At 38.4% G+C, this 27,392-nt stretch overlaps 1 protein-coding gene across 1 annotated transcript in view; it reads left to right on the top strand.

Annotated features, from left to right (window-relative positions):
- Positions 1–1,328: 1,328 nt before the first annotated feature.
- Positions 1,329–27,392, top strand: part of LOC308346819 (olfactory receptor 4F3/4F16/4F29-like) — a gene marked incomplete at both ends in the record, with an annotated part of 298,432 nt that continues 272,368 nt past the window's right edge. Inside the window, one exon of the mRNA XM_080809867.1 lies at positions 1,329–1,747. Within this exon, the coding sequence (XP_080665993.1) occupies positions 1,329–1,747 (419 nt within the window). The remainder of the gene's footprint in view (positions 1,748–27,392) is intronic.

Here is a 27,392-nt window from a genome sequence, read left to right as displayed (position 1 = left end):
TCCATCAAACTAAGCAGGATAATACCACATATCACGACATGTTACCCTGCAGGTGGTACTGAGCACTTTAAAGGGCATAGGGATATCCATGGACATAAAAGTGTATACCAAAGGGAGGCCGAGACACTGATGAATTAAAACGTAGTATCCCAGCGATTCCAAGTGCTGATCTTTAATACCTTCACGTGTGTGGACAGAGAAAAGCTGTTTGCAAAGATATGTTACACCCTTGGTGGCCACTTTAGGCATGCACCTTAGCAGAAACTGGTGAAATCTTTAAAATGTGCATTTGTTAGTTGTGGAGAAAGCCTTACATCCCTAAGTAGCATAGACTCCTTATGAAAATCTTATTGAATGTTGAGGCTAGTTTAGGGCTTTGTAGTTGTGAAAAATTGTGTGGAAACTAGAGGTACCCAGGACAGTGAACATAATAAAATATAATGGGAAAATATTTGTTGTATTTTGTAGTAGAATCCATATAACAAGTGTTCTACTACACTTGTGGGCTGTCCAATTCCACAAACCCCAGTCTCTTTATTCAATCTCAATCTGTCTTAAAGTCAGTCTCAAATCTTACATCAAGCACCTCTCACTCCAGGTGACATTCCACTTGTTAATCATACTTTCCTCTCATTCCTACCTTTTTTTTTTTTTGTCTTTTATTTTTCTTTATTATTTATTTATTTATTTTTCTGAGAGAGTGTGCCAGCAAGGGGTGATGAGGGGCAGAGAGAGAGGGAGAGAGAATCCTAAGCAGGTTCTACACCAAACATGGAGCCCGATCTGGGGCTTGATCTCAATGCCCCTGATATCATGACCTGAGCCAAAATCAAGGGTTGGATGCTTAACCAACTGAGCCATGCAGGCATCCTTCTTATTTATACTTTTATTGGCAAATTGTGAGAGCAAACTGGGGAGAGAAGTGGATTATGAGAATATACATAAAAGCAAGATGGAATATGTTAGAAATGAGGAATAGTCAATATCAGAAGTGATTTGCACAGCTAATATATGTCACGGAAACTCATGTATCCATGTCCATGCCTAATCTGTTAATTTGAGAACAGAACATTGCAGTCAGAGTTTTGGTTTAAATTTGTCATAAGTTTGGTTTAAATTATGTCATAGCTCAGGTGTGATGATAGTGTATTGATTTTTGTTTTTTGTTTTTATATGTGTGAGAAAGTAGATAATTATATACTTTTCATTCATAATAAGGATATTGAAACATTAGTGGTTCTATGACCTATTATCATCTCCATAATCAGATTTTCTTCCTCATTTTCTTAATTCTCATCATTTCAGTGGCAGCCGAGTTGGCTGGATTCATGGATGGAGGGAATCACTCAGTTGTGTCTGAGTTTGTGTTTCTGGGACTGACTCATTCATGGGAGATCCAGCTTCTTCTCCTGGTGTTCTCCTCTGTGCTCTATGTGGCAAGCATGACTGGAAACATCCTCATTGTGTTTTCTGTGACCATCGATCCTCACTTGCATTCCCCCATGTACTTCCTACTGGCCAGTCTCTCTTTCATTGACTTGGGGGCCTGCTCTGCCACCTCACCCAAGATGATTTATGACCTTTTCAGAAAGCGCAAAGTTATCTCCTTTGGAGGCTGCATTGCCCAGATCTTCTTCATCCACGTCATTGGTGGCGTGGAGATGGTGCTGCTCATTGCCATGGCCTTTGACAGATATGTTGCCATTTGTAAGCCTCTGCACTACTTGACCATCATGAACTCACGAATGTGCATTTTGTTTCTGGCTGCTGCTTGGGCCCTTGTCTTTCTGTGTTATAGTGGACATGGGATTGTGGATATCTTTTTGAGATAGTGATTTTTATTTCATTTGGATATATATCCAGGAGTCGGATTTGTTAGATCATATGGTAGTTCTATTTTTAATTTTTTGAGGGATATCCATACTATTTTCCTAGGCATTCTACTGTATTGTCTTTCTGCTAACAGTGTACAAGGACTCCCTCTCTTTCCACATTCTTACCAACACTTGTTATCTTTTGACTTTTTGGTAATAGTTGTCCCAGTAGGTGTGAGATAATATCTTGCTGTGGTTTTAATTTGCATTTCCTGATGGTTAGTGATCATGAGCATCTTTTCATATACCTGTTGGCCATTTTAATGTCTTTGGAGAAATATCTTTTAAGGCCCTTTGCTCATTTTATTCAGATTATTATTATTTTGCCATGCAGTTGTATGAGTTATTTGCATATTCTGGATATTAACCCCTTATCAGATATATCATTTGTAAATATTTTCTGTCATTCTGTAGGTTACCTTTTCTTTCTTTCTTTCTTTTTTTTTTAAAAGATTTTATTTATTTATTTGACAGAGAGAGAGATCAAAAGTAGGCAGAGAGGCAGGCAGAGAGAGAGGGGGAGGCAGGCTCTCTGTTGAGCAGAGAGCCAGATATGGGGCTTGATCCCAGGACCCTGAGATCATGACCTGAGCCAAAGGCAGAGGCTTAACCCACTGAACCACCCAGGTGCCCCAGTAGGTTACCTTTTCATTGTATTGATTGTTTCCCTTGCTGTGGAGAGCTTCTGAGTTTGATTCAGTCCTACATTTTTACTTTGGTTTTGTGGCTGTGCTTTTGGTGTCAAATCCAAAAAATCATCGCTCAGAACAATGTCAAGGAGTTTTTCCCTATGTTTTTTTCTAGGAATTTAACAATTTTAGGTCTTATGTTAAATGTTTAAAGTCCTTAATCCACTTTGAGTTGATTTTGTAAGCTTAGAGTCCAGTTTCATTCTTGCACATGGATATCCACTTTTCCCAACACCATTTATTGTAGAGACTATCTCTAGGTGAAGGGAAAGAGATTCATTAATTTCATAAATCTAGGCTTGAATATCTTTCGCCTGGTAGAAAGACAATGTTTGGTTTAAGTAAGATATTTATCTAGGCCTCCAACATTTTATGTCTACACATCTTCTTCAATAAGCAGGCACACAATCAAGTTAAAAAAGTAAAAATGAGATAATCGAAACACCAAGTGCAGGACCTGCTGAGTATGAATGTGTCATATTTACCACAACATTCCAAGTCTCATTTCTTTGACCTACTTCTGAAGCAGAAATGAAATCTTTTCCTGGGTTCTCCCCACTAAGTGTTCTCTCAAGAGTACTTGGTGGGAAGATTCTCCTATGAGCACAGACTGCATTCTGTTGGCCAGGCCATAACCATTCTCTGCTTCAGGGACAGAGGAAATGTGCATAAAGTTCTCTGCTTAGGTCATTGCCCACCTCTCCCAAAAGGCTGATGGCCAGTTGCCCACAGGCTGTGGTCTGAACCTGTGGAGGACTTCCCTGGACTGTTGGTCTTGGCTTACTTTATGCTGTTCCTCACAGCCTCTTCTGTGAAGGGATTCCCACAGAAAAGATCTGGGCTCTAGTATCACAGGCCTTTTCTTTGTTTCACAACCCTATCATACCCAGAGAGCACAGGGACATGGTGGAGAGGCTGTGTTGGAAGACTGGTCATGCATACACTAGCTCTGTGCCTGGGATTACTGCCTGCTTTAACACCAGGACTTGCTTAGTCTTGCCTACTTTACCAGATATTTTTTGCTTTCATAATGACTTTCTCTCAGATGCATTCAATTGTCCTCTTTAGGACAACTCAAACTCATCGTCCAGTTCTTCATGTTGTTGGTGAAAAATTTCTTTTTTTTTAATATGTTTTTAAAAATTTTTTAAATAAACATATAATGTATTATTAGCCCCATGGGTACAGGTCTGTGAATCGCCAGGTTTACACACTTCACAGCACTCACCATAGCACATACCCTCCCCAATGTCCATAACCCAACCACCCTATCCTATCCCCCTCCACCCACCCCCCCCTCAGTTTTTTTGTGAGATTAAGAGTCTCTTATGGTTTGTCTCCCTCCTGATCCCATCTTGTTTCATTTATTCTTTTCCTACCCCGCAAACCCCCAACGTTGCATCTCCACTTCCTCATATCAGGGAGATCATATGATAGTTGTCTTTTTCTGATTGACTTTTTTCAATAAGCATAATACCCTCTAGTTCCATCCATGTCATCGCAAATGGCAAGATTTCCTTTCTTTTTTTCTTTTTTTGCCTTTGGCTATTTGAGGTCTTTTCTGGTTCCACATAAATTTTACGATTATTTCTTCCATTTCTTTGAAAAACCTGGATGGGATTTTGATAGGGATTGCATTAAATGTGTAGATTGCTTTAGGTAGCATAGATATTTTCACAATATTTGTTCTTCCAATCCATGAGCATGGAACAATTTTCCATTTCTTCGTGTCTTCCTCAATCTTTCATGAGTACTTTATAGTTTTCTGAGTATAGATTCTTTGCTTCTTTGGTTAGGTTTATTCCTAGGTATCTTATGGTTTTGGGTGCAATTGTAAATGGGATTGACTCCTTAATTTCTTTCTTCTGTCTTGTTGTTGGTGTAAAGAAATGCAACTGACTTCTGTGCATTGATTTTATATCCTGACACTTTACTGAATTCCTGTACAAGTTCTAGCAGATTTGGAGTGGAGTTTTTTGGGTTTTCCACATATAGTATCATAACATCTGCAAAGAGTGATAGTTTGACTTCTTCTTTGCCGATTTGGATTCCTTTAATTTCTTTTTGTTGTCTGATTGCTGAGGCCAGGACTTCTAGTACTATGTTGAATAGCAGTGGTGATAATGGACATCCCTGCTGTATTCCTGACCTTAGCGGAAAAGCTCTCAGTTTTTCTCCATTGAGAATGATATTTGTGGTGGGTTTTTCGTAGATGGCTTTGATAATGTTGAGGTATGTGTCCTCTATCCCTACACTTGAAAGAGTTTTGATCAGGAAGGGAGGCTGTACTTTGTCAAATGCTTTTTCAGCATCTATGGAGAGTATCATATGGTTCTTTTCCTTTCTTTTATTAATGTATTGTATCACATTGATTGATTTGCGGATGTTGAACCAACCTTGCAGCCCTGGAATAAATCCCACTTGGTCGTGGTGAATAATCCTTTTAATGTACTGTTGGATCCTACTGGCTAGTATTTTGGTGAGAATTTTCACATCTGTGTTCATCAAGGATATTGGTCTGTAATTCTCTTTTTTGATGGGATCTTTGTCTGGTTTGGGGATCATGGTGATGCTGGCCTCATAAAATGAGTTTGGAAGTTTTCCTTCCATTTCTATTTTTTGGAACAGTTTCAGGAGAATAGGAATTAATTCTTCTTTAAATGTTTGGTAGAATTCCCCTGGGAAGCCGTCTGGCCCTGGGCTTTTGTTTGTTTGGAGATTTTTGGTGACTGTTTCAATCTCCTTACTGGTTATGGGTCTGTTCAGGTTTTCTATTTCTTCCTGGTTCAGTTGTGGTAGTTTAAAAGTCTCTAGGAATGCATCCATTTCTTCCAGATTGTCAAATTTGTTGGCATAGTGTTGCTCATAGTATGTTCTTATAATTGTTTGTATTTCTTTGGTGTTGGTTGTGATCTCTCCTCTTTCATTCATGATTTTATTTATTCAGGTCCTTTTTCTTTTCTTTTTGATAAGTTTATCAATCTTATTAAGAGGTTTATCAATCTTATTAATTCTTTCAAAGAACCAGCTCCTAGTTTTGTTGATTTGTTTTATTGTTTTTTTGGTTTCTATTTCATTGATTTCTGCTCTGATCTTTATGATTTCTCTTCTCCTGCTGGGTTTAGGCTTTCTTTGTTGTTTTTTCTCCAGCTCCTTTAGGTGTAGGATTAGGTTGTGTATTTGAGACATTTCTTGTTTCTTGAGAAAGGCTTGCACTGCTATATATTTTCCTCTCAGGACTGCCTTTGCTGTGTCCCACAGATGTTGAACCATTGTGTTTTCATTATCATTTGTTTCCATTAATTTTCTCAATTCTTCTTTAATTTCATGGTTAACCCATTCATTCTTTAGAAGGATGCTCTTTAGTCTCCATGCATTTGGGTTTTTCCCAAATTTCCTCTTGTGATTGAGTTCTAGCTTCAGAGCATTGTGGTCTGAAAATATGCAGGGAATGACCCTAATCTTTTGATACTGGTTGAGACCTGATTTATGACCCAGGATGTGATCTATTCTGGAGAATGTTCCATATGCACTAGAGAAGAATGTGTATTTTGCTGCTTTGCGATGGAATGTTCTGAATATATCTGTGATGTCCATCTGGTTCAGTGTGTCATTTATGGCCTTTATTTCCTTGTGGATCTTTTGCTTGGATGATCTGTCCATTTCAGTGAGGGGAGTGTTAAAGTCCCCTACTATTATGGTATTATTGTCGATGTGTTTCTTTGATTTTGTTATTAATTGGTTTATATAGTTGGCTGCTCCCACCTTAGGGGCATAGATATTTAAAATTGTTAGATCTTCTTGTTGGACAGACCCTTTGAGTATGATATAGTGTCCTTCCTCCTCTCTTATTATAGTATTTGGCTTAAAATCTAACTGATCCGACAGAAGGATTGCCACCCCAGCTTTCTTCTGATGTCCATTAGCATGGTAAATTGTTTTCCACCCCCTCACTTTAAATCTGGAGGTGTCTTCGGGTCTAAAATGAGTTTCTTGTAGGCAGCATATTGATGGGTTTTGTTTTTTTTAATCTATTCTGATACCCTGTGTCTTTTGATTGGGGCATTTAGCCCATTAACATTCAGGGTAACTATTGAGAGATATTAATTTAGTGCCATTATATTGCCTGTAAGGTGACTGTTACTGTATATTGTCTCTGTTCCTTTCTGATCTACTACTTTTAGGGTCTCTCTTTGCTTAGAGGACCCCTTTCAATATTTCCTTGAAAGGGGTCTTTCAGTTTTTGTTTGTCCTGGAAGTTTTTATCTCTCCTTCTATTTTCAATGGTAGCCTAGCTGGATATAGTATTCTTGGCTGCACGTTTTTCTCATTTAGTGCTCTGAATATATCATGCCAGTTCTTTCTGGCCTGCCAGGTCTCTATGGATAAGTCTGCTGCCAATCTAATATTTTTACTATTGTATGTTACAGACTTCTTTTTCCGGGCTGCTTTCAGGATTTTCTCTTTGTTACTAAGACTTGTAAATTTTACTATTAGGTGACGGGGTGTGGACCTATTCTTATTGATTTTGAGGGGGTTCTCTGTACCTCCTGGATTTTCATCTTGTTCCTTTTGCCATATAAGAGAAATTCTCTCCAATAATTGTCTCCAATACAACTTCTGCTCCCCTCTCTCTTTCTTCTTCTTCTGCAATCCCAATTATTCTAATGTTGTTTCGTCTTATGGTGTCACTCATCTCTTGAATTCTCCCCTCGTCCAGTAGTTGTTCGTCTCTCTTTTGCTCAGCTTCTTTATTCTCTGTCATTTTGTCTTCTATATCACTAATTCTCTCTTCTGCCTCATTTATCCTAGCAGTAAGAGCCTCCATTTTTTATTGCACCTCATTAATAGCTTTTTTGATTTCAACTTGGTTCGATTTTAGTTCTTTTATTTCTCTAGAAAGGGCTTTTCTTTCTCTGGAGAGGGTTTCTCTAATATCTTCCATGCCTTTTTCAAGCCCAGCTAGAACCTTGAGAATCATCATTCTGAACTCTAGATCTGACATATTACCAATGTCCATATTATTTAGGTCACTAGCCTTCAGTACTGCCTCTTGTTCTTTTTTTTTTGTGGTAGGTTTTTCTGCCTTTTCATTTTGTCCAGATAAGAATATATGAGTGAGCAAATAAAATACTAAATTGGTGGCAAAGACCCCGGGAAAATGTGCTTTAACCAAATCAGAAAAGACCCCAAACCTTTGGGGGGAGAAAGGGGATAAAAAATAATTCAGAAAAAAAATTGAAAAAAGAAAACAAATAAAGAAAAAAATAAAAAAAAATATATATATATATATTAGACTAGCGACTAGAACAGGGTCACCCACTTAATTTTGGGAGTATTTTGGTCTCTTAGAAGAAACTACCTCCCAAAATTGTAAAGAATGAAAACATATATTATGGTAAACACAATGAAGGGATGAAATATGCATATAAAGATGAAAAAAAATTTTTTTTTTAATTTCTAAAAAAGGAGTTGAAAAAATAAGTTGGTTGGGAGAATAAAGAAAAAGTAAGTGGAGAGAATTTGCTTGGGCTGGAGACTATAACAAGCCCGGAGCTAGATTTAGGGTGTATTTTGTTCTATTAGAAGAAGTTGTACCCAAAATTTTTTAGAAGAAAAAACCCTATGTGTATATAAAAAATAAAGTTAGATACAATGAAGGATAAAATATGACTATAATAATGAAGTTTCTAAAAAGATTATTATTATTATTTTATGAAAGGTATTGATAAGATAAACTTGTTAAAAATGTTAAAAGAGGAAAGGGTAAAAGTTAAAAAAAATTTAGCAGAAGAAAAAAAATAAAATTAAAAAAATTAATTAACTATAAGACTAAAGAATCATGGGGAGAAAGCCATGACTTCCGTGCTTTGTTCCTCCTCCTCTGGAATTCCGTTGTTTTCCTTGGTAAGTGAACCTGGTCTTGACTGGATTTCTTGCTGATCTTCTTGGGGAGGGGCCTGTTGTACTGATTCTCAAGTGTCTTTCCCTGAGGCGGAATTGCACCGCCCTTACCAGGGGCCAGGCTAGGCAATTCACTCAGGTTTGCTGTTGGGAGTTTTTGTTCCCTGAACACTTTCCGTAGACTTCTGGAGGACAGGAATGAAAATGGCAGCCTCCCAATCTCTGGCCCAATCTCTGGAGTAGCAAAGAGCTCAGGGCCCCACTCCTCAGTGCGCCCTCAGATAAAAGCGCTCAATCACTCCTGTCTCCCTGGCCTCCGGCCATGCTCTGAGCTCACCCAGCCTGTGACCAAGCATCTCTGTCTCTGCCACACAGCTCCGCCTGGAGTCTCCGAACCCTGCAGATCCCTGAACTCTTCTAGGGGGTGTCTCCCCAGATCTTGTGGGGACCCCACTCACAGAACAGTGGCCTGTGCCATAGGTTACAGTTCAAGGTAACCCCAAGTTGAGAGCTCACTCATTGGCTCTGTCTCTGTAGCCAGCTTCCCTGCTCTAATACCCGTGAGCTCTGTGATACTCAGTCACCCCTAATCCTTCTGTGACCCCGTAGGACTTGTGGCCATGCTGACCCCGCATGGGCTTCACCCCAGTTTAGTCTCTGGAATGATGTTCCTCAGTGAAGCAGACTTTTAAAAGTCCTGATTTTGTGCTCTGCTGTTCCACTGCTCTCTGGGAGCCGACCCCTCCCCCTGCGGTCTATCTTCCCGTCGCTTTGGATTCACTTCTCCGGCGGTCCTACCTTTCAGAAAGTGGTTGATTTTCTGTTTCTAGAATTGTTGTTCTTCTTCTCTTTGATCTTCTGTTGGCTTTATAGGTGTTTGCAATGGTTTGATAAGCTATCTAGCTGATCTCCTGCAGCCTGATGTCGCCTCAGCCTGCTACTTCTCTGCCATCTTGACCCCTCCCCCTGAAGTTTTTAAAATGAAGAATAGATGTTGGATTTTGAAACAATGATTTTGCTGGTTTGGTATCAGGGTGTAATGCTGACCTTATAGAATATATCTCTTCGTATTAAACTTATTGCAGGAGTTTTGTAGAATTGATGTTGTTTCTTTCTTAAATATTTGGTAAAATTCACTATAGAAGTCATTTTGGCCTTCAGTTTTCTCGGTGGAGAGGCTTTCACTAGAAATCCAATTTTTGGTAGCTTGTGTCCTCAACGAAATTTGTATATTAATCTGTGTTTTCAAATTTATTGGAGAAGTTGTTCTTAATATTCTCTTATTATGAAATATCTGTAAGACTTGTAATATTTTCCTTTCTTTCATTGTCTCTTGGTAGCTTATGTTTTTTTAAAAAAATTTTTTTCAGAGTTTTAGAGGTTTTTCAGCTTCCTTTTTTTTTTTAAAGAGGTAAAATTAGTATAAAACATTAGGTATGTTTCATGTGTATAATGTTAAAATTTGACATCTGTGTACATGACAAAGTGAGTACCACCAAAAGCCTAGTTACTCTTCATCACTATACAATTGACCCACTTCACCCATTTCACCCACTCTCCAGCAAATTTCCCCTTTAGAGACTATCAATATATTCTCTGTATCTGTGAGTTTGATTTTGTATTGTTTTGTTTGCTTTAGGCTTTCTTCTCTTTTTTCTTTCTTTTTTTTTTTAAGAATCCACGTATTAGTAAAATCATGTACTATTTGTCTCTTATTTTTCTTAGCATAATAGCCTTGAAGTCCCTTTATATTGTTGCAAATTACAAAATTCCATTTTTCTTTGTGGCTGAGTAGTTTTTCTATTGTTTATATATACCACATCCTCTTTATCCATTCACCTATCAATGGATACTTAGGTTGCTTCCATATGTTGTCTGTATAGTTCTGCAATAAACGTAGTGGTACATAATCTTTTCAAATTAAATTAACATTTTTGATTTCTTTGAATAAATACCTGTAAGTGGTATTGCTGGATCATATGGTAGATCTCTTCTTAATTTTCTGAGAAACTTCTACTGTTTTTCCAGAGTGGCTGCTCCAATTTACATTCCCACCAAGAGGGTAGAAGTATTCTTTTTACTTCACATTCTCTCCAACACACTATGGTTTTGATTTGCCCTTCCCTAATATTTAGTGATATTAAATAACTTTTTATGTGTCTGTTGGCCATCTGTATGTCTTCTTTGGAAAAATATCTGTTCATGTTTTCTGCCCACTTTTTAACTGGATTATTTATTTTTTGGGTATTGTTTGATAAGTTCTTTATAGATTTTAGATATTAACCCTTTATCAGATATATCATTTGCAAATATCTTCTCCCATTATGGTGGTTGTCTCTTAATTTTCTTGATTATTTCCTTTGCTATAAAGAAGCTTTTTTATCTTGATGATATCCCAATAGTTTATTTTTGCTTTTGTTTCCCTTGTCTCAGAGACATATCTAGAAAGAATTTGCTATGATTGATGTCAAAGGAGTTCCTGCTTGTGTTCTCTTTTAGGATTTTTATGGTTTCCTGTCTCAGATTTAGGCCTTTCATCCATTTTGAATTTATTTTGTGTATGGTGTAAGAAAGTGGTCCAGTTTCACTCATTAGCATATAGCTATCAAGTTTTTTCCCAAACCCATTTATTGAAGAGAATTTCTTTTAGGATATTCTTTCCTGCTTTGCTGAAGATTAATTGGCCATAAAGTTGTGGGTTCATTTCTGGGTTTTCTATTCTGTTATGCTGATCCATGTGTCTATTTTTTGTGCCAGTACCATACTGTTTTGATGACTACCGCTTTGTAATGTAACTTGAAGTCCATGATTGTGATGCCCCAAGCTTTGTTTTTCTTTTTCAAGATTGCTTTTGCTACTTGGGGTCTTTTGTGGTTCCATATAAATTTTAGGATTGTTTATTCTAGCTCTGTGAAAAATGTTGGTGCTATTTTCTTTGGGATTACATTAAATATGTAGGTTGATTTGGGTAGTACAGACATTTTTACAATACTCTTCTAATACATGAACCTGGAATATCTTTCCATTTCTTTGTGTTGTCTTAAATTTCCTTGCCAGTATTTTATAATTTTCAGAGTAGGGTCTTTCGCCTCTTTGGCTATATTTATTCCTTGGATCTTATTTTTGGTCAAATGGGATTGTTTTCTTAATTTCTCTTTCTGCTGCATCATTATTGGTATATGAAAATGCAACAGATTTCTGTATGTTGATTTTATATCCTGTGACATTAGTGAATTCATTTATCAGTTGTAGCAGTTTTTTGGTGGAATTTTTCATGTATTCTATATATAGTACCACATCATCTTCAGGTAATGAAAATTTTACTTCTTCCTTACTATTTGATGCCTTTTGTTTCTTCTTCTTGTCTGATTGCTGTGGCTAGGACTTTCAGTACGATGTTGAATAAAAGTGGTGTGAGTGGACATCCTGGTTTTGTTCTCAACCTTAGGGGAAAAGCTCTCAGTTTTTCCCATTAAGGATGATGTTAGCTGTGGGTTTTTCACATATGACTTTATTATGTTGAAGTATGTTCCCTCTAAACCTACTTTGTTGAGGTGTTTTTTTTTTTATCATGAATGGATGGTATGCTTTGTCAAATACTTCTTCTACATCCGTTGAGATGATCATATAGTTTTTGTCTTTTTTCTTATTGACGTGATGTACCATGTTGATTAATTTGTGAGTACTGAACCACCCCTGAAACACGGGAGTAAATCCTACTTGATTATGGTGGATGATTTTTTAAAAAGTATTGTTGGATTTAGTTTGCTACTATTTCATTGAGGATTTTTGTATCTATGTTCATCAGAAGTATTAGCCTGCAGTTCTCTTTTTTAGTAGTTTCTTTATCTGGTTTTGGTATGAGAGTAAGCTGGCCTCATAGAATGGCTTTGGAAGTTTTCCTTCCTTTCTATTTTTTAGAATTATTTGAGAAGAATGGGTATTAACTCTTCTTTAAATGCTTGGTAGAATTCACTGATGAAGCCTCCTGGTCCTGGGTTTCTGTTTGTTCAGATTTTTTTTTGTTTGTTTGTTTACTGAGTCAATTTCTTTGCTGGATGTCAGTCTCTTCAAATTTTCTATTTCTTCCTATTTCAGTTTTGGGAGGTTATGTGTTTCTAGGAATGTATCCATTTTTTTTTTCTAGGTGGTCCAATTTATTGACATATAGTTTTTCACAATATTTTCTTATAATTGTATTTCTGTGATGGTGTTTTTTTGCTTCTCTTGTTTGTGATTTTATTTTTGAGTCCTTTCTCTCTCTCTCTCTCTTTTTAAAGATTTATATGTTTATTTGAGAGAGAAAGAGAGAGAGCACACAGAGGGAGAAGGAAAAGCAGAGTCCCTGCTGACCAGAAAGTCTCTTTTCTTTTCGATAAGTCTGATTAGAGCTTTATCCGTTTTTTTAAATGTTTTTCAGTTTCAGTATCATTTAATTCTGCTCTAATCTTTATTATTTCCTTCCTTCTGTTGGTTTTAGGTTTTTTTGTTTTGTTTCTAGCTCCTGTAGGTATAAAATTAGCTTGTTTGAGTTTTTTCTTGTTTCTTGAGATAGACATGTATTGCTATAAACTTCTGTCTTAGTACTGCTTTTGCTGCATTCCAGACATTTTGCATTGTTGTGTTTTCATTTTCATTTGCTTCCATGTGCCTTTTTTTTTAAGATTATTATCTATTTGACAGATAGAGATCACAAGTAGGCAGAGAGGCAGGCAGAGGGCGGGGGAAGCCGGCTCCCTGCCAAGCAGAGAGCCTGATGCAGGGCTCAATCCCAGGGCTCTGGGATCACGACCTGAGCTAAAGGCAGAGGCTTTAACCCACTGAGCCACCCAGGCGCCCTCTATGTTCCTTTTTAAATTTCTTCTTTGGTTTCCTGGGTGACCCATTTGTTATATATATAACCTCCATGTATTTGTGGTTTTTCTATACTTTGTGTGTGGTTGGCTTTTGGTTTCATAGCATTGTGGTCAGAAAAGCTGCATGGGGGGGCACCTGGGTGGCTCAGTGGGTTAATCCTCTGCCTTTGGCTCAGGTCCTGATCTTGGGGTCCTGGGATCAAGCCCTGCATCAGGCTCTCTGCTTGGCAGGGAGTCTGCTTCCCCCCAACCTCTGCCTGCCTCCTGCCTACTTGTGATCTCTGTCTGTCAAATAAATAAATAAAATCTTTAAAAAAAAAAAAAAGCTGCCTGGTATGACTTTCATCTTGAATTTGTTGAGGCTTATTTTGTGACCTAATATACAATCTCTTCTGGAGAATGTACAATGTACACTTGAAAAGAATGTGTATTCTGCTCTTTTAGGATGGAATGTTCTGTATGTATTTATTAAGTCCTTCTGATTCAGTGTGTGATTAAAAGCCATTGTTTCTTTGTTGATTACCTGTTAATTTTATTTATTTTTTTAAACATTTATTTATTTTAGATAGATAATGCATGAGAGAGCAGGAGTATGGGGAGCAGAGGGAGAAGGAGAAACAGGCTCTCCACTGAGCAGGGAGCCCAATGTGTGGCCCAGTCTCAGGACCCCAGGATCATGACCTGAGGCAAAGAAACGCTCAACTTACTGAGTCACCCAAGCACCCAGTTACTGGTTTTGATGGTCTGTCCTTTGATGTAAGTGGGATGTTAAAGTCACTGCTATTATTGTGTTATTATTGATTAGTTCCTTTATGTTTGTTATTGTTTTATATGTTTGGATGTTCCTATATTGGGTGTGTAAGTATTTACGATTGGTATATCTTCCCATTGGAATGTCCCTTTATTATTATATAGTGTCCTTCTTTATCTCTTGTTACAGTCTTTCTTTTAAAGTCTATTTTATCTTGGGTCTCTGCTTCTCCCTGCTCAGCAGACAGCCACATTTTCTGGTGCAGTGCTAGCCATGACCCAGAGACAAGATGGTAAAGGTCAGAGTAAACAGATTTGGCCATATTGCATGCCTGGTCACTATGGCTGCTTTTAATGCTGGCAAAGTGGAAATTGTCGCAATCAGTGATGCCTTCATTGACCTCAACTACATGGTCTACATGTTCCATATGATTCCATCCATGGCAAATTTCATTGCACAGTTAAGGCTCAGGATGGGAAATTTGTCATCACGGAAAGCCCATCTCCAACTTCCATAAGTGAAATATCACCATCAAGTGGGGGTGATGCTCATACTGAGAATGTTGTTGAGTCCACTGGGGTCTTCATCACCATGAAGCCTGGGGCTCGTTTGAAGTGTGGGACCAAGAGGATTATCATCTCTGCCCCCTCTGCAGATGCCTCCATATTTGTGATGGGCAATAGCTCATGTACCACCAACTGCTTGGTCCCTCTGGCCAAGGTTATCCATGACAATTTTGGCATTGTGGAGGGGCTCATGATCATAGTCCATGCCATCACTGCCACCGAGAGGACTGTGGACAGACCCTCTGGGAAGCTGTGGCATGAGCCAAAGAGGCTGCCGGGTATATCATTTCTGCTTCTAAAGTGCCACCAAGCCTATAAGGCAAGGTCATTCCTGAGCCAAACGGTAAGCCCACTGGCATGGCTTCCATATTCCTACCCCCACTGTGTCAATTTTGGATCTGTCCTGCCTCCTGAAGAAAGTTGTCAAATAGAGTGACATAAAAAACGTGGTAAAACAAGCATCTGACGGCCTCCTCGAGGACATCCTGGGCAATGCTGAGGACCAGGTTGTCTCCTGTGACTTTAACAATGACACCTACTCTTCTACCTTTGATGCTGGGACTGGCATTGTGCTCAATGACCACATTGTCAAGCTCCTTTCCTGGTATGACAGTATATTTGGCTAAAGCAAACTGGTGGTGGATGTTATGATCCTCATGGCCTTCAGGGAGTAAGAGTCCTCTAAACCACCACCCCCAGTGAGATCAAGAGGAAGAGAGAGGCCCTCAGCTGCTGGGAAGTATTTGCCATAACTCATCCCCAATACACTGAGAATCTCCCAACCTCCATAGTTTCCACTCCTTGAAGAAACGAAGAGGCTTGGAGAGCCCTACATTGTTGGGAACACCAATAAAGTATGCTCTACCTAGCCAAAATAAATAAATAAATGAAGTCTATTTTGTATGAAATAAGTATTGCTACTCTGGCTTTCTTTTCTCTCTCTTTAAAAAAAAATTATTTATTTGAGAGCAAGAGAGAGAGCATCAGCAGGGGTGGGGAGGTGCTGAGGGAGAGAGTCAGACTCCATGATAAGCAGAGAGCCCCATGCAGGGCTTAATGCCAGGACCACAGGGTCATGACCTGAGCCAAAGACAGATACTTAACTGACTGAGCCACCCAGATGCCCCTACTTTGGCTTTTCTTTTGATAACCATTTGCATAATGGGCATTTCTTCATTTTCTTAATTTTAGTCTGTGTTTTTAGGTCTAAAATGAGTCTGTGAGGCACCTGGGAGGCTCAGTCAGTTAAGTGGCTGCCTTGGGCTCAGGTCACAATCCCAGGGTTCTGGAATTGAGTACAACATTGGGCTTCTTGCTCAGCGGGAAGCCTGCTTCTCTCTCTGCCTGCTACTCCCCCTGCTTCTGCTCTCTCTCTCTCTGACAAATAAATAAAATCTTTAAAAAAAAACTGTACACACAACTGATAATCATATCAAAAAATGGGCAGAAAATATGAACAGACACTTCTCCAATGAAGACATACAAATGGATATCAGATACATGAAAAAATGTTCATCATCAGTAGCCATTAGGGAGATTCAAATCAAAACTACATTGAGATACAACCTTACACCAGTTAGAATGGCCAAAATTAGCAAGACAGGAAACAACATGTGTTGGAGAGGATGTGGAGAAAGGGGAACCCTCTTACACCTTCGGTGGAAATGCAAGTTGGTGCAGCCACTTTGGAGAACAGTGTGGAGATTCCTCAAAAATTAAAAATAAAGCTTCCCTATGACCCTGCAATTGCACTACTGGGTATTTACCCCAAAGATACAGATGTAGTGAAAAGAAGGGCCATCTGTACCCCAATGTTTATAGCAGCAATGGCAACCATTGCCAAACTGTGGAAAGAACCAAGATGCCCTTCAACGGATGAATGGATAAAGAAGATGTGGTCCATATACACTATGGAGTATTATGCCTCCATCAGAAAGGATGAATACTCAACTTTTGTAGCAACATGGACGGGACTGGAAGAGATTATGCTGAGTGAAATAAGTCAAGCAGAGAGAGAGTCAATTATCATATGGTTTCACTTATTTGTGGAGCATAACGAATAACATGGATGACATGGGGAGATGGAGAGGAGAAGGGAGTTGAGGGAAATTGGAAGGGGAGGTGAACCATGAGAGACTATGGACTCTGAAAAACAACCTGAGGGTTTTGAAGGGGCGGGGGGTGGGAGGTTGGGGGAACCAGGTGGTGGGTATTGGGAGGGCACGGATTGCATGGAGCACTGGGTGTGGTGCAAAAACAATGAATACTGTTACACTGAAAAGAAATAAAAAAAAATAAAATTTTTCTTTCCTTCTTTCCAGCATCATTATTTTCTGTAACTTTATCTTCTATATCACCTATTCATTCCTCTAATTCTTCCATCCTTGTTGTGAATATATCCAGTTTATTTTGCATCTCAGTTCTAGCATTCTTTATTCCAGCCTAACTAGTTTTCTGTAGCCAGGGTTTCTCTGGTATCTTCTATGGTTCTTTCAAGCCCAGCTAGTATTCTTATGACTGTTGTTTTACATTTATGTTCACATATATTTCTTGTATCTGTTTTGAATAAATCCCTGGCTGTGATTTCTTCTTGATCTTTCTTTTGGAGAGAATTCCTCCATTTTGTCATTATGTTTAGGTTTCTGCCTTTTGTATGCTAGGAAAGCCTGTTATGTTTCCCCTCCTGAAAGTAATAGTATATTAAGGAGGAGTCATACACCGTCCAGGGCTTAGCACTTCAGAAAGTGTTTCTGGTGTAAGCTGTGTGCAGTCTACTGTTGTGTTTTGGCTGCTCTTTCCCACAGGTCTGCAGAGTTCCTCCTTGCTTTCAGTGGAGAGTGTTTGAACCTTTAACTAGGTGTGCTTTGACGTGTTTGTGAAGATAAGCCTGATTAAAAAAGAAAAAGAAAAAAACCTGATCTAAGAAAAGAGAAAAGGAAAAGGAACAAGAAGGCAAGCAAACCGAAAAGTGTAAGCCAGATTCCAAAGAAAGGAAAAAAGGAAACAAGCCAACAAATGAACAAAAAAACTGTAAGCCTAATACTGGGTGGGCGGGGGGGGGGGATTAAATAAATAAATAAAAACTAAATATAAAACCCTCAAAAAAAACCCCAAGACCTTGTCCTGTTTCCACCAGAACTAAAACTGATGCTTTTGACCACTCTGTGATCAGTTGCCCTGAGGCATGTGGAGGGCAGTGTTGGTCTTCTTAGGGAGAGGCCCGTTGCACCGGCTCACAGACCTTTCCTAATAAAGATGCCCTGGGGCACGTGGGTGGGTCACTTAGTTGAGCATCCAAATCTAGATTTTGGGTCAGCTCATGATCTCAGGATCATATGATCCAGTCCCGAGTCAGGCTCTGCGCTCAGCATCGAGTCTGCTTGTCTCTCTCCCTTTGCAACTCCCCCAACTCTCTTTTTCTCTATCTCTATCTTTAAAATAAAAAAAAAATAACATCTTTAAAAAAAATAAAAGATGCTCCTTCCAGAAACAGGGTGGTTGGTTTTGACGTAAGCTACTCTAGCCACCCCTGGAGGGGCTGTGTTTCTCTTTGAAATCCTAGGTGCTGCTTTGATGGGGGTGAGGGAAGGGAGGTGGGTGGGTTGTGAGGGGTGAGGTAGAAGATTGAGTCACCCTGCCCTCTCTTCCTGGGAGAGGGAATCCTGACCACCACTATTCAAGAGGCCCTCACAGAAAAGTGAGCAATGTCTTTGTCTATGTCCCAGGCTTTTGCCAGATCTTAGCCCTCCACAGCATCATGGCTTTATTCTCTCTCAAGTCACATTTCAGAACTGTGCATCTGTCACCTTCTCTACCTCCAAATATACAGATTGTTTTCTTAATCCTCAGGTTGGTTTCCTAGTTGTTTAAAATGATTTGATGTTGATTTAGCTGTGTTCAAGGGACAAGGCAAGGCCAGGGTCCCTTACTACTCTGTCATCTTAACTCCTCCCCCAATGATTAGGTTGGATTTAAAAGTATTAAGGGATCTCTTTGTCATTAAGGGAGATATATTGTAATAAAGCAATAAAGGGGATACTGATAGTCCTTACCATGTAGTAGTAAAACAGTTACAACAATTATCACCTGTAGATACTTGCAATTTAGTGTTCATATATGCGAGGATTTGGACGATCACAAAATTGTTGTCATAGACTAATTTAGTAAAAATAGGGAGTGTGTGGGTTTGGTTGGTTGTTTATAAGTATGCTGGAGATCTTTGGGAAAGAAATAGATGAGTTTGAGACTTTAAATTCTTATCTTAGGTCCAATTAGGGGACAAGAAATCCTCTATTATTGCCCTAAAAAATCTTTTATCTATTGTAGCTGCAGGGTCATGGCTTTTAGGGAGGTAAAAAAAATCCTAATATATGAATTGCTGAGTCAGAAGGTAAATCGAATTTACAATCTCATACTGTCTCTTAATGTTAAGGGATTGGATGTGAAGGGGTAAAACATTGAAAATCAAGATGGGAAATATTGGTAGAGTCCAATAAAACTAGAAACCTTGACTTCCTAAGTTTTCTTGATTATCCTTCCTGGTGGAAGCATCTTCTCTCCTCTTTCTGAAGAGATTTGTCTGTGCTCTCTGAAAACTAGAATGACCTCTCCTGAGTTGGTTGTCATAGGATTACTGATAATCCTCAGTGTCTGCCCCTACCTCTTCACATTATTTCTAGTCCTATAAGCAGGCTGAAGTCCAAGAAAGCTCCAGTGAGTCAGGGACAAAGTAGAATTCATGACAAGATACAATACACACCAAAGAACTAAGATTTTATATATTTATATCAACAGGAATCTGAACATATATATTGGAAGTGGGTCCTAAAGGTGTTGGGACTAGAAGGGAAGAAGTTTAATGTTGAATTGGACCACAATTAATATTGCTATACTAAACAATGATTTTATATTCAGTATATTAATTTGGATGGCTTGGAGTAACTATAATGGTTTGCTTTATTTGGTTGACTGCAAACATAGACCCAAAGCTAGAATATATTGAATGAAATTGATCTGCCGAGCCTCCTTAGTTTATGCTGTTAGAAGAAGTTATTCAGAGGCTGAGGGACATTGCAATGCTGCAATTGTTGATAAAATTTTCCCCTTCCCATTATTTTTATTATTTGCTCTCATTGTTATTCAAGAGTGTTCTTTTGACTTCATGGCCATTTTTTTCCTTTTTTTTTTTTTTTTTTTTAAGTAGAGGAGTGAAATGGTAATTTACAGAAAGAGATGTGACCCCCCAGGTGACTCATTAACCGCTTCTCCCTGTAGTTACTCTGGGAAAACCAGCATGTTTCTAGGAGACAGTTCCCATGGCAGACTGATTTCTGGCTGGCAATACCAAGTCTCTGAGTTGAACTTGGTCACTACCCAAACACAATTAGTGCTGGTAATTAACTGCTTTTATGATGGCAGTGTTTTGTATAACTCTTTGCACAGGGGAGAATTATGCAGCAGACAAAAACTTTCTGAGTTGTTCTGACTCCCTGATGGTATAGTTGCTTTATGCCCTCAGACGGAGGAGCACAATTTCTCCCGCTCATTGTGTTTCAGTATTAAAAATACATATACACTGATGAGAATAGCCTCAATAAATGGTAACTGAATGTAGGTCATTAGGCAAGGGTAATTATAGGTTGGAGGTTTTGTGCTGCCACTGTTACCATGCTTTGACTTTGATTTATTTTAATTGCAAAATAAAAATACAGAAATGCATAAAACAAATTTATAGCTTAATCAAAATTTTAAAAGTAATTATTACCCAAGACAAGATATTAAACTGTGTCATGTATCCCATCCCAGAAATCTCCTCTGTGACTCATCCAAATTAAAACTCCCTTCCCCCTCAAAAGTAACCATGACTCTGTTACAGTGAAGACTTCCTTGCATTTTTTCATAGCTTTAGTTCTAGCTATGCATCTCAAGACACTATAGTTTGTGTTGCCCATTTTTTATTTTTTATTTTTTTTAATTTTTTATTTCTTTTCAGTGTAACAGTATTCATTGTTTTTTCACCACACCCAGTGCTCCATGCAATCCGTGCCCTCCCTAATACCCACCACCTGGTTCCCCCAACCTCCCACCCCGCCCCTTCAAAACCCTCAGGTTGTTTTTCAGAGTCCATAGTCTCTCATGGTTCACCTCCCCTTCCAATTTCCCTCAACTCCCTTCTCCTCTCCATCTCCCCTTGTCCCCCATATTATTTGTTATGCTCCACAAATAAGTGAAACCATATGACAATTGACTCTCTCTGCTTGACTTATTCCACTCAGCATAATCTCTTCCAGTCCCGTCAGCCACAGCAACTTCTTTCAAGATATGTCTCCAAAGGCAAAGGAAACAAAAGCAAAAATGAACTTTTGGGACTTCATCAAGATCGAAAGCTTCTGCACATCAAAGGAAACAGTCAACAAAGCAAAGAGTCAACCCACGGAATGGGTGAAGATATTTGCAAATGAAAGTACAGACAAAAGGTTGATATCCAGGATCTATAAAGAACTCCTCAAACTCAACACACACAAAACAGACAATCATATTAAAAAATGGGCAGAAGATATGAACAGACACTTCTCCAATGAAGACATACAAATGGCTATCAGACACATGAAAAAATGTTCATCATCACTAGCCATCAGGGAGATTCAAATTAAAACCACATTGAGATACCACCTTACACCAGTTAGAACGGTGTTGCCCATTTTTTAAATTTGAAATGTCTTTCAAATCTCTTGAATGTAGACTTCCCTCCAACCTTTTTCTTTTCCTTATAACTTATTTCTTGAAAAACTTGGGCCTTTGACACTTGATTTCTCACTCTTAATTTTGCTGACTGCAAGTACTCATTGCACTTCAGCATTTCCATTGATCTTTGTACCATCACAGTGGCAGTTGGAGCCAGAGATCTGACCAAACACATATATGGAAAACTAAGAAAAAAACAGGATAAAAACTGAAAACTAAACTAAAAAGACACTTTGGGTATTTGGTGGTTGGTTGTCTGCGGGGGCACTCCTAAACTCGTAGGCTACATAAAAATCTGCATTAATGGGGACACCTGGGTGGCTCAGTCAGTTAAGCTTCCACCTTCTGCTCAGATCATGATCCTAGGGTCCTGGAATTGAGCCCTGCATTGGGCTCCCTGCTAAGCGGGGAGCCTGCTTCTCTCTCTGCCCCTCCCCCTACTCATGCTCTCTCTCTCTCTCCCTTTCACTCAAATATGAAAATAAAATCTTTTTTTTTTAAGATTTTATTTATTTATTTATTTGACAGACAGAGATCACAAGTAGGCAGACAGGCAGGCAGAGAGATAGAAGAGGAAGCAGGCTCCCTGCCAAGCAGAGAGCCCAATGTGGGGCTTGATCCCAGGACCTGAGATCATGACCTGAGCTGAAGGCAGAGGCCCAACCCACTGAGCCACCCAGGTGCTCCTGAAAATAAAATCTTAAAAAAAAACCCCCACAAAACCTAAATGTTCATAGCAGCAATGTCCACAGTAGAGAAACTGTGGAAGGAGCTGAGATGCTCTTTAGCAGATGAATGGATAAAGAGGGTGTGGCATATATATACAATGGAATATTACTCAGCCGTCAGAAAGGATAAATACCCACCATTTGCATTGACATGGATGGAACTGGAGGGGATTATGCTAAGTGAAGTAAGCCAAGCAGAGAAAGACAATTATCACATGGTTTTATTCATATGTGGAACACAAGGAATAACATGGAGGACCATAGAGGAAGGGGGAAAAAAATCAGAAAGGGAGACAGTTCACAAGGAACTCTGGACTCCAAGAAACAAATTGAGGGTTTTAGAATGGAGGGGGTTGGGGGGGGAATGCGGAATTAGAATGATGGATATTAAGAAGGGCATGTGTTCTGATGAACACCCGGTGTTTTATGCAACTAATGAATCATTGAACACTACATCAAAAATGAATAAGGTGCTATATGTTGGCTAATTGAACATTAAAAAATCTACATTAGGGGCACCTGGGTGGCTCAGTGGGTTAAAGCCTCTGCCTTCGGCTCAGGTCATGGTCCCAGGGTCCTGGGATCGAGCCCCACAATGGGCTCTCTGCTCAGGAGCCTGCTTCCTCCTTTCTCTCTGCCTGCCTCTCTGCATACTCGTGATCTCTGTCAAATAAATAAATAAATAAAAATCTTTTTAAAAATCTACATTAATGGGCACTTCCTGCTTGTACCATCCTGGAAATCAGCCAGGGGTGAAAATTTCAGGTCTTTTCAGACATTTTGTGGGCATGTGTCCTGTCCTGTACATGCATATGGCTTTTTGAAATGGATGGTTTTGAATACCTTCATTTTCCAGAGGAAATCTCCCCTTATTTTTCCTCTTGGGTATTTAGAGATGTATAGTTTGCCTGAATTGTAATCTTTTGTCACAAATATTATGGGTCATTTATTTCTCTTACACTTAAAAAAGTTTTTTTAATTGAAGCATAGTTGACACAAAGTTAGTTTCAGGTGTACAATGTAGTGGTTTGATACCTCTATATATTAGGTTATGTTCCCCACGAGTGTAGCTACTATTAGTCATGATGCAAGGCTGTTATAGTCATTGACTATATTCTCTGTGCCATACCTTTTACCCCTGTGAATAATCATTTGCAAACCTGAATTTTTTGTTCCACTTTATCAATTTTTGCCCATTTCTCTCTCCACAACCACCAGTTTGTTCTGTTTATTTGTAGTCTGTTTCTGCTTTTTGTTTGTTTTGTTTTAGATTCTACATACAAGTGAAATCATATGGTATTTGCGTTTTTCTACTTATTTCACTTAACATAATAATCTAGATCTATCCATGATGTCACAAATGGCAAGATCTCATTCACTTATAAGGCTGGGTACTATTTCATTTTATCTATCTACTTATCTATATATCTCACACGTCTTTATTTAAACACACACACACACACACACACACACACATACACACTCACATTTCTTCATCCATTCATCTATAGATGGAAACTTGGGTTGCTTCCATATCTTGGCTATTGTAAATAATGCTGTGGTAAACATATCTTTTCAAGTTAGTCTTTTTTTCCTCTTTGGGTAAATACCCAATAGTGGAAATGCTGGATTATGAAGTATTTCTATTTTTATTAAAAAAATTTTTTTAAAGATTTTATTTATTTGACAGACAGAGCTCACAAGTAGGCAGAGAGGCAGGCAGAGAAAGAGAAAGGGGGAAACAGGATTCCCACCGAGGAGAGAGCCCAATGTGGGCTTGATCTCAGTACCCTGAGATCATGACCTGAGCCAAAGGCAGAGGCTTTAACCCACTGAGCCACCCAGGTGCCCCAGCTATTTTTTATTTTTTGAGGAACCTCCATACTGATTTCCACAGTGGCTGTACCAGATTTACATTCTCACCAACAGTGCATGTGGGTTCCTTGTTCTCCACATCCTTGCCACACTTATTATTTCTTGTCTTTTAAAACTAGCCATTCTGATACATGTGATTTTGGTTTTGATTTTCATTTCCCTGATGATGAGTGATGTTGAGCATATCTGCATGTGTTTGTTGGCCTTTTGTATGTCTTCTTCGGCAGATATTCTGCCCATCTTTTAAATCAGATTACTTGTTTCTTGTTTTTTTTTGTTTTGTTTTGTTTTTCTTTTTTTTTTTGATGTTGAGTTGCAGAAATTCTTTATATATTTTGGATATTAACCCTTTATCTGATATATCATTTGGAAATATATTCTCCTGATTTAGTATGTTGCCTTTTGTTTTGTTGATGGTTTCCTTCACTGTGCAAAAGCTTTTTGTTGTAGTGTAGTTCCCATAGTTTGTTTTTGCCTTTGTTTCCCTTGTCTGAGGAGACATATCTAGAAAAATGTTGCTAGACCAATGTGAAATAAATTACTGCTTGTGTTTTCTTTGAGGAGTTTTATTGGGTCTTAGTGCTTAGGTTTTTAATCCATTTTGAATTTATTTTGTATATGTAAGAGAGTGGTCCAGTTTCATTCTTTTGTATGCAGCTGTCCAGTTTTCTTAGACTGTCTTTTCCCCATTATATATTCTTGCTTCCTTTGTCACAAATTGACCACAGAAGTATGGGTTTACTTCTGGGCTCTCTATTCTGTTGCACTGATCTATGTGTCTGATTTTGTGTCAGTACCACACTGTTTTGATTACTACAATTTTCTTGTATATCTTGAGATGTAGAATGGTGACACCTCCAGCTTTTGTGTGTGTGTATTTATTTATTTATTTATTTGAGAGAGATAGATGGTGGAAGCACGAACAGGGGAAAGGGAAGAGGGAGAGGGAGAAGCAGGTTCTCCACTGAGCAGAGAGCTGACTTGGGGCTCAATCCCAGGACCCTGAGATCATGACCTGAGCCGAAGGCAAATGCTTAACTGATTGAACAATCCAGGTACCCCTCCAACTTTGTTTTTCTTTCTCAAGTTTGCTTTGGCTCTGTTCAGGGTCCTTTGTGGTTCCATTTAAATTTTAGGATAATTTGTCCCAATTCTGTGAAGAACGTTATTGGCATTTTGATAGGGATTACACTGAATCTGTAAATTACTTTGTGTAGTATGAACATTTTAACATTATTTATTCTTCCAATCCCTGGGCATGGAATAGTTTTTGATTTGTTTGTGTTGTCTTCTATCTCTTTCATTTTTTTATAGTTTTAATTGTGTAAGTCTTAATTTAATTTCTAGGCATTCTTTTTGGTAAGATCATAAATAATATTGTTAATTTCTCCTTCTGTTACTTTGTTATTAGTGTATAGAAATGCAACAGACTTCTGTATATTAATTTTGTATCCTGCAACTTTACTGAATTCATTTATTAGTCCTAGAACTTTTTTTGGTGGAGTATATAGTGGATGTTTTATGTGTGATATCTTGTCATCTGCAAATACTGACAGTTTAACTTCTTCCTTACCAATATGGATACTTTATAATTCCTTTTCTTGACTAATTGTGGTTGGTAGGACTTATAGTACTATGTTGAATGAAACTGGTGAGAGTGGATATCATTGTATTTTTCCTGATATTGGAGGGAGGATTTCATCATTGACTATGATGTTAGCTGTGGATTTTTCATATAGAGCCTTTATTATGTTGAAGTATTTTCTCTAAACCCATATCATTTAGAGTTTTTATTATGCACAAATGTTGTATTTTGTCAAATGCTTTTTCTGCAGCTATTGAGATGATTATATGATTTTTAGCCTTTGTTTTGTTAATGTGGTGCATCTTGTTTATTGATTTGTGAATACTGAACCATCCTTGCATCCCTGGAATAAATCCCACTTGATCATGGTGAATGATCCTGTTGACATGTTGTGTGTAGTTTGCTAATATGTTTTTAAAACTTTTTATTTAAAATCAATTTAATTAACATACACTGTATTATTAGTTTCAGGGGTAGAATTTAGTGATTCATCAGTTGCATATAACACATAATGCTCATTACATCAAGTGCCCTCTTTAATGCCTATCACCCAATTGCCCTGTTCCCCCACCCCTACCCCAAGGATCTTTGCATCTATGTTTATCAAGGATATTGGCCTGTAGCTTTCTTTTTTAGTAATATTTGTGATTTTGGTATCATGGTAATGCTGGCCTTGTAGAATGTATTTGGAAGCTTTCCTTCACCTTCTATCTTGAGATAGATTGAGGAGAATATGTATTAATGCTTCTTTAAATGTTTTGTAGAATTCACTTGTGAATCCATCTAGTTGTGGGCTTTTGTTGGGAGTTTTTTGGCAACTGACTCAATTTCATTACTAGTAATTGGTCTGTGCAGATTTCCTGTTTCTTCCTCATTCAGCTTTCTCACTTTCTTGCTTTTCTTTCTTTTTCTTCTCTTCTCTTCTCTTCTCTTGTCATTCAGGTTTAGATGATTGTTGTTCCTAGGAACTTTTCCATTTCCTCTAGGTTGTCCAATCTGTTGGCATATAAATTTTTGTAGTATTCTCTTGTAATTATTTGTATAGCTGTGATGTTGGTTGCTACTTCTTTCCTTTTGTTTCTGATTTATTTGAGACCTTTCTCTTTTTCTGGATGAGTCTGAATAAAGGATTATCAATTTTGTTTGTCTTTTCAAAGAAGCAGTTCTTGGTTTCATTGATCTTTTCTATTTTTTAGATCTGTATGTCATTTATTTCTGCTCTGACTTTTATTACTTTATTTCTATTCAGCTGGGATTTGTTCTTCATCTAGTTCCTTTAGGTATCAGTTTAGATGTTTTTTAGAGCTTCTTTTTATTTCTTTTTTTAAAATTTTTTAATTTATTTTCAGTGTAACAGTATTCATTGTTTTTTCACCACACCCAGTGCTCCATGCAATCTGTGCCCTCCCTAATACCCACCACCTGGTTCCCCCAACCTCCCACCCCCCGCCCCTTCAAAACCCTCAGGTTGTTTTTCAGAGTCCATAGTCTCCCATGGTTCACCGCTCCTTCCAATTACCCTCAACTCCCTTCTCCTCCCCATCTACCCTTGTCCTCCATATTATTTGTTATGCTCCACAAATAAGTGAAACCATATGATAATTGACTCTCTCTCTGCTTGACTTATTTCACTCAGCATAATCTCTTCCGGTCCTGTCCATGTTGCTACAAAAGTTGGGTATTCGTCCTTTCTGATGGAGGCATAATACTCCATAATGTATATGGACCACATCTTCTTTATCCATTCATCGGTTGAAGGGCATCTTGTTTCTTTCCACAGTTTGGCGACCGTGGCCATTGCTGCTATAAACATTGGGGTA

The sequence above is a fragment of the Martes martes genome, assembly GCF_963455335.1.
Source record: "Martes martes genome assembly, chromosome: 7".
Lineage (NCBI taxonomy): Eukaryota > Metazoa > Chordata > Mammalia > Carnivora > Mustelidae > Martes > Martes martes.
Note: the sequence above shows the minus strand (reverse complement) of the source record. Positions and strands in the feature narration are given on the sequence as shown.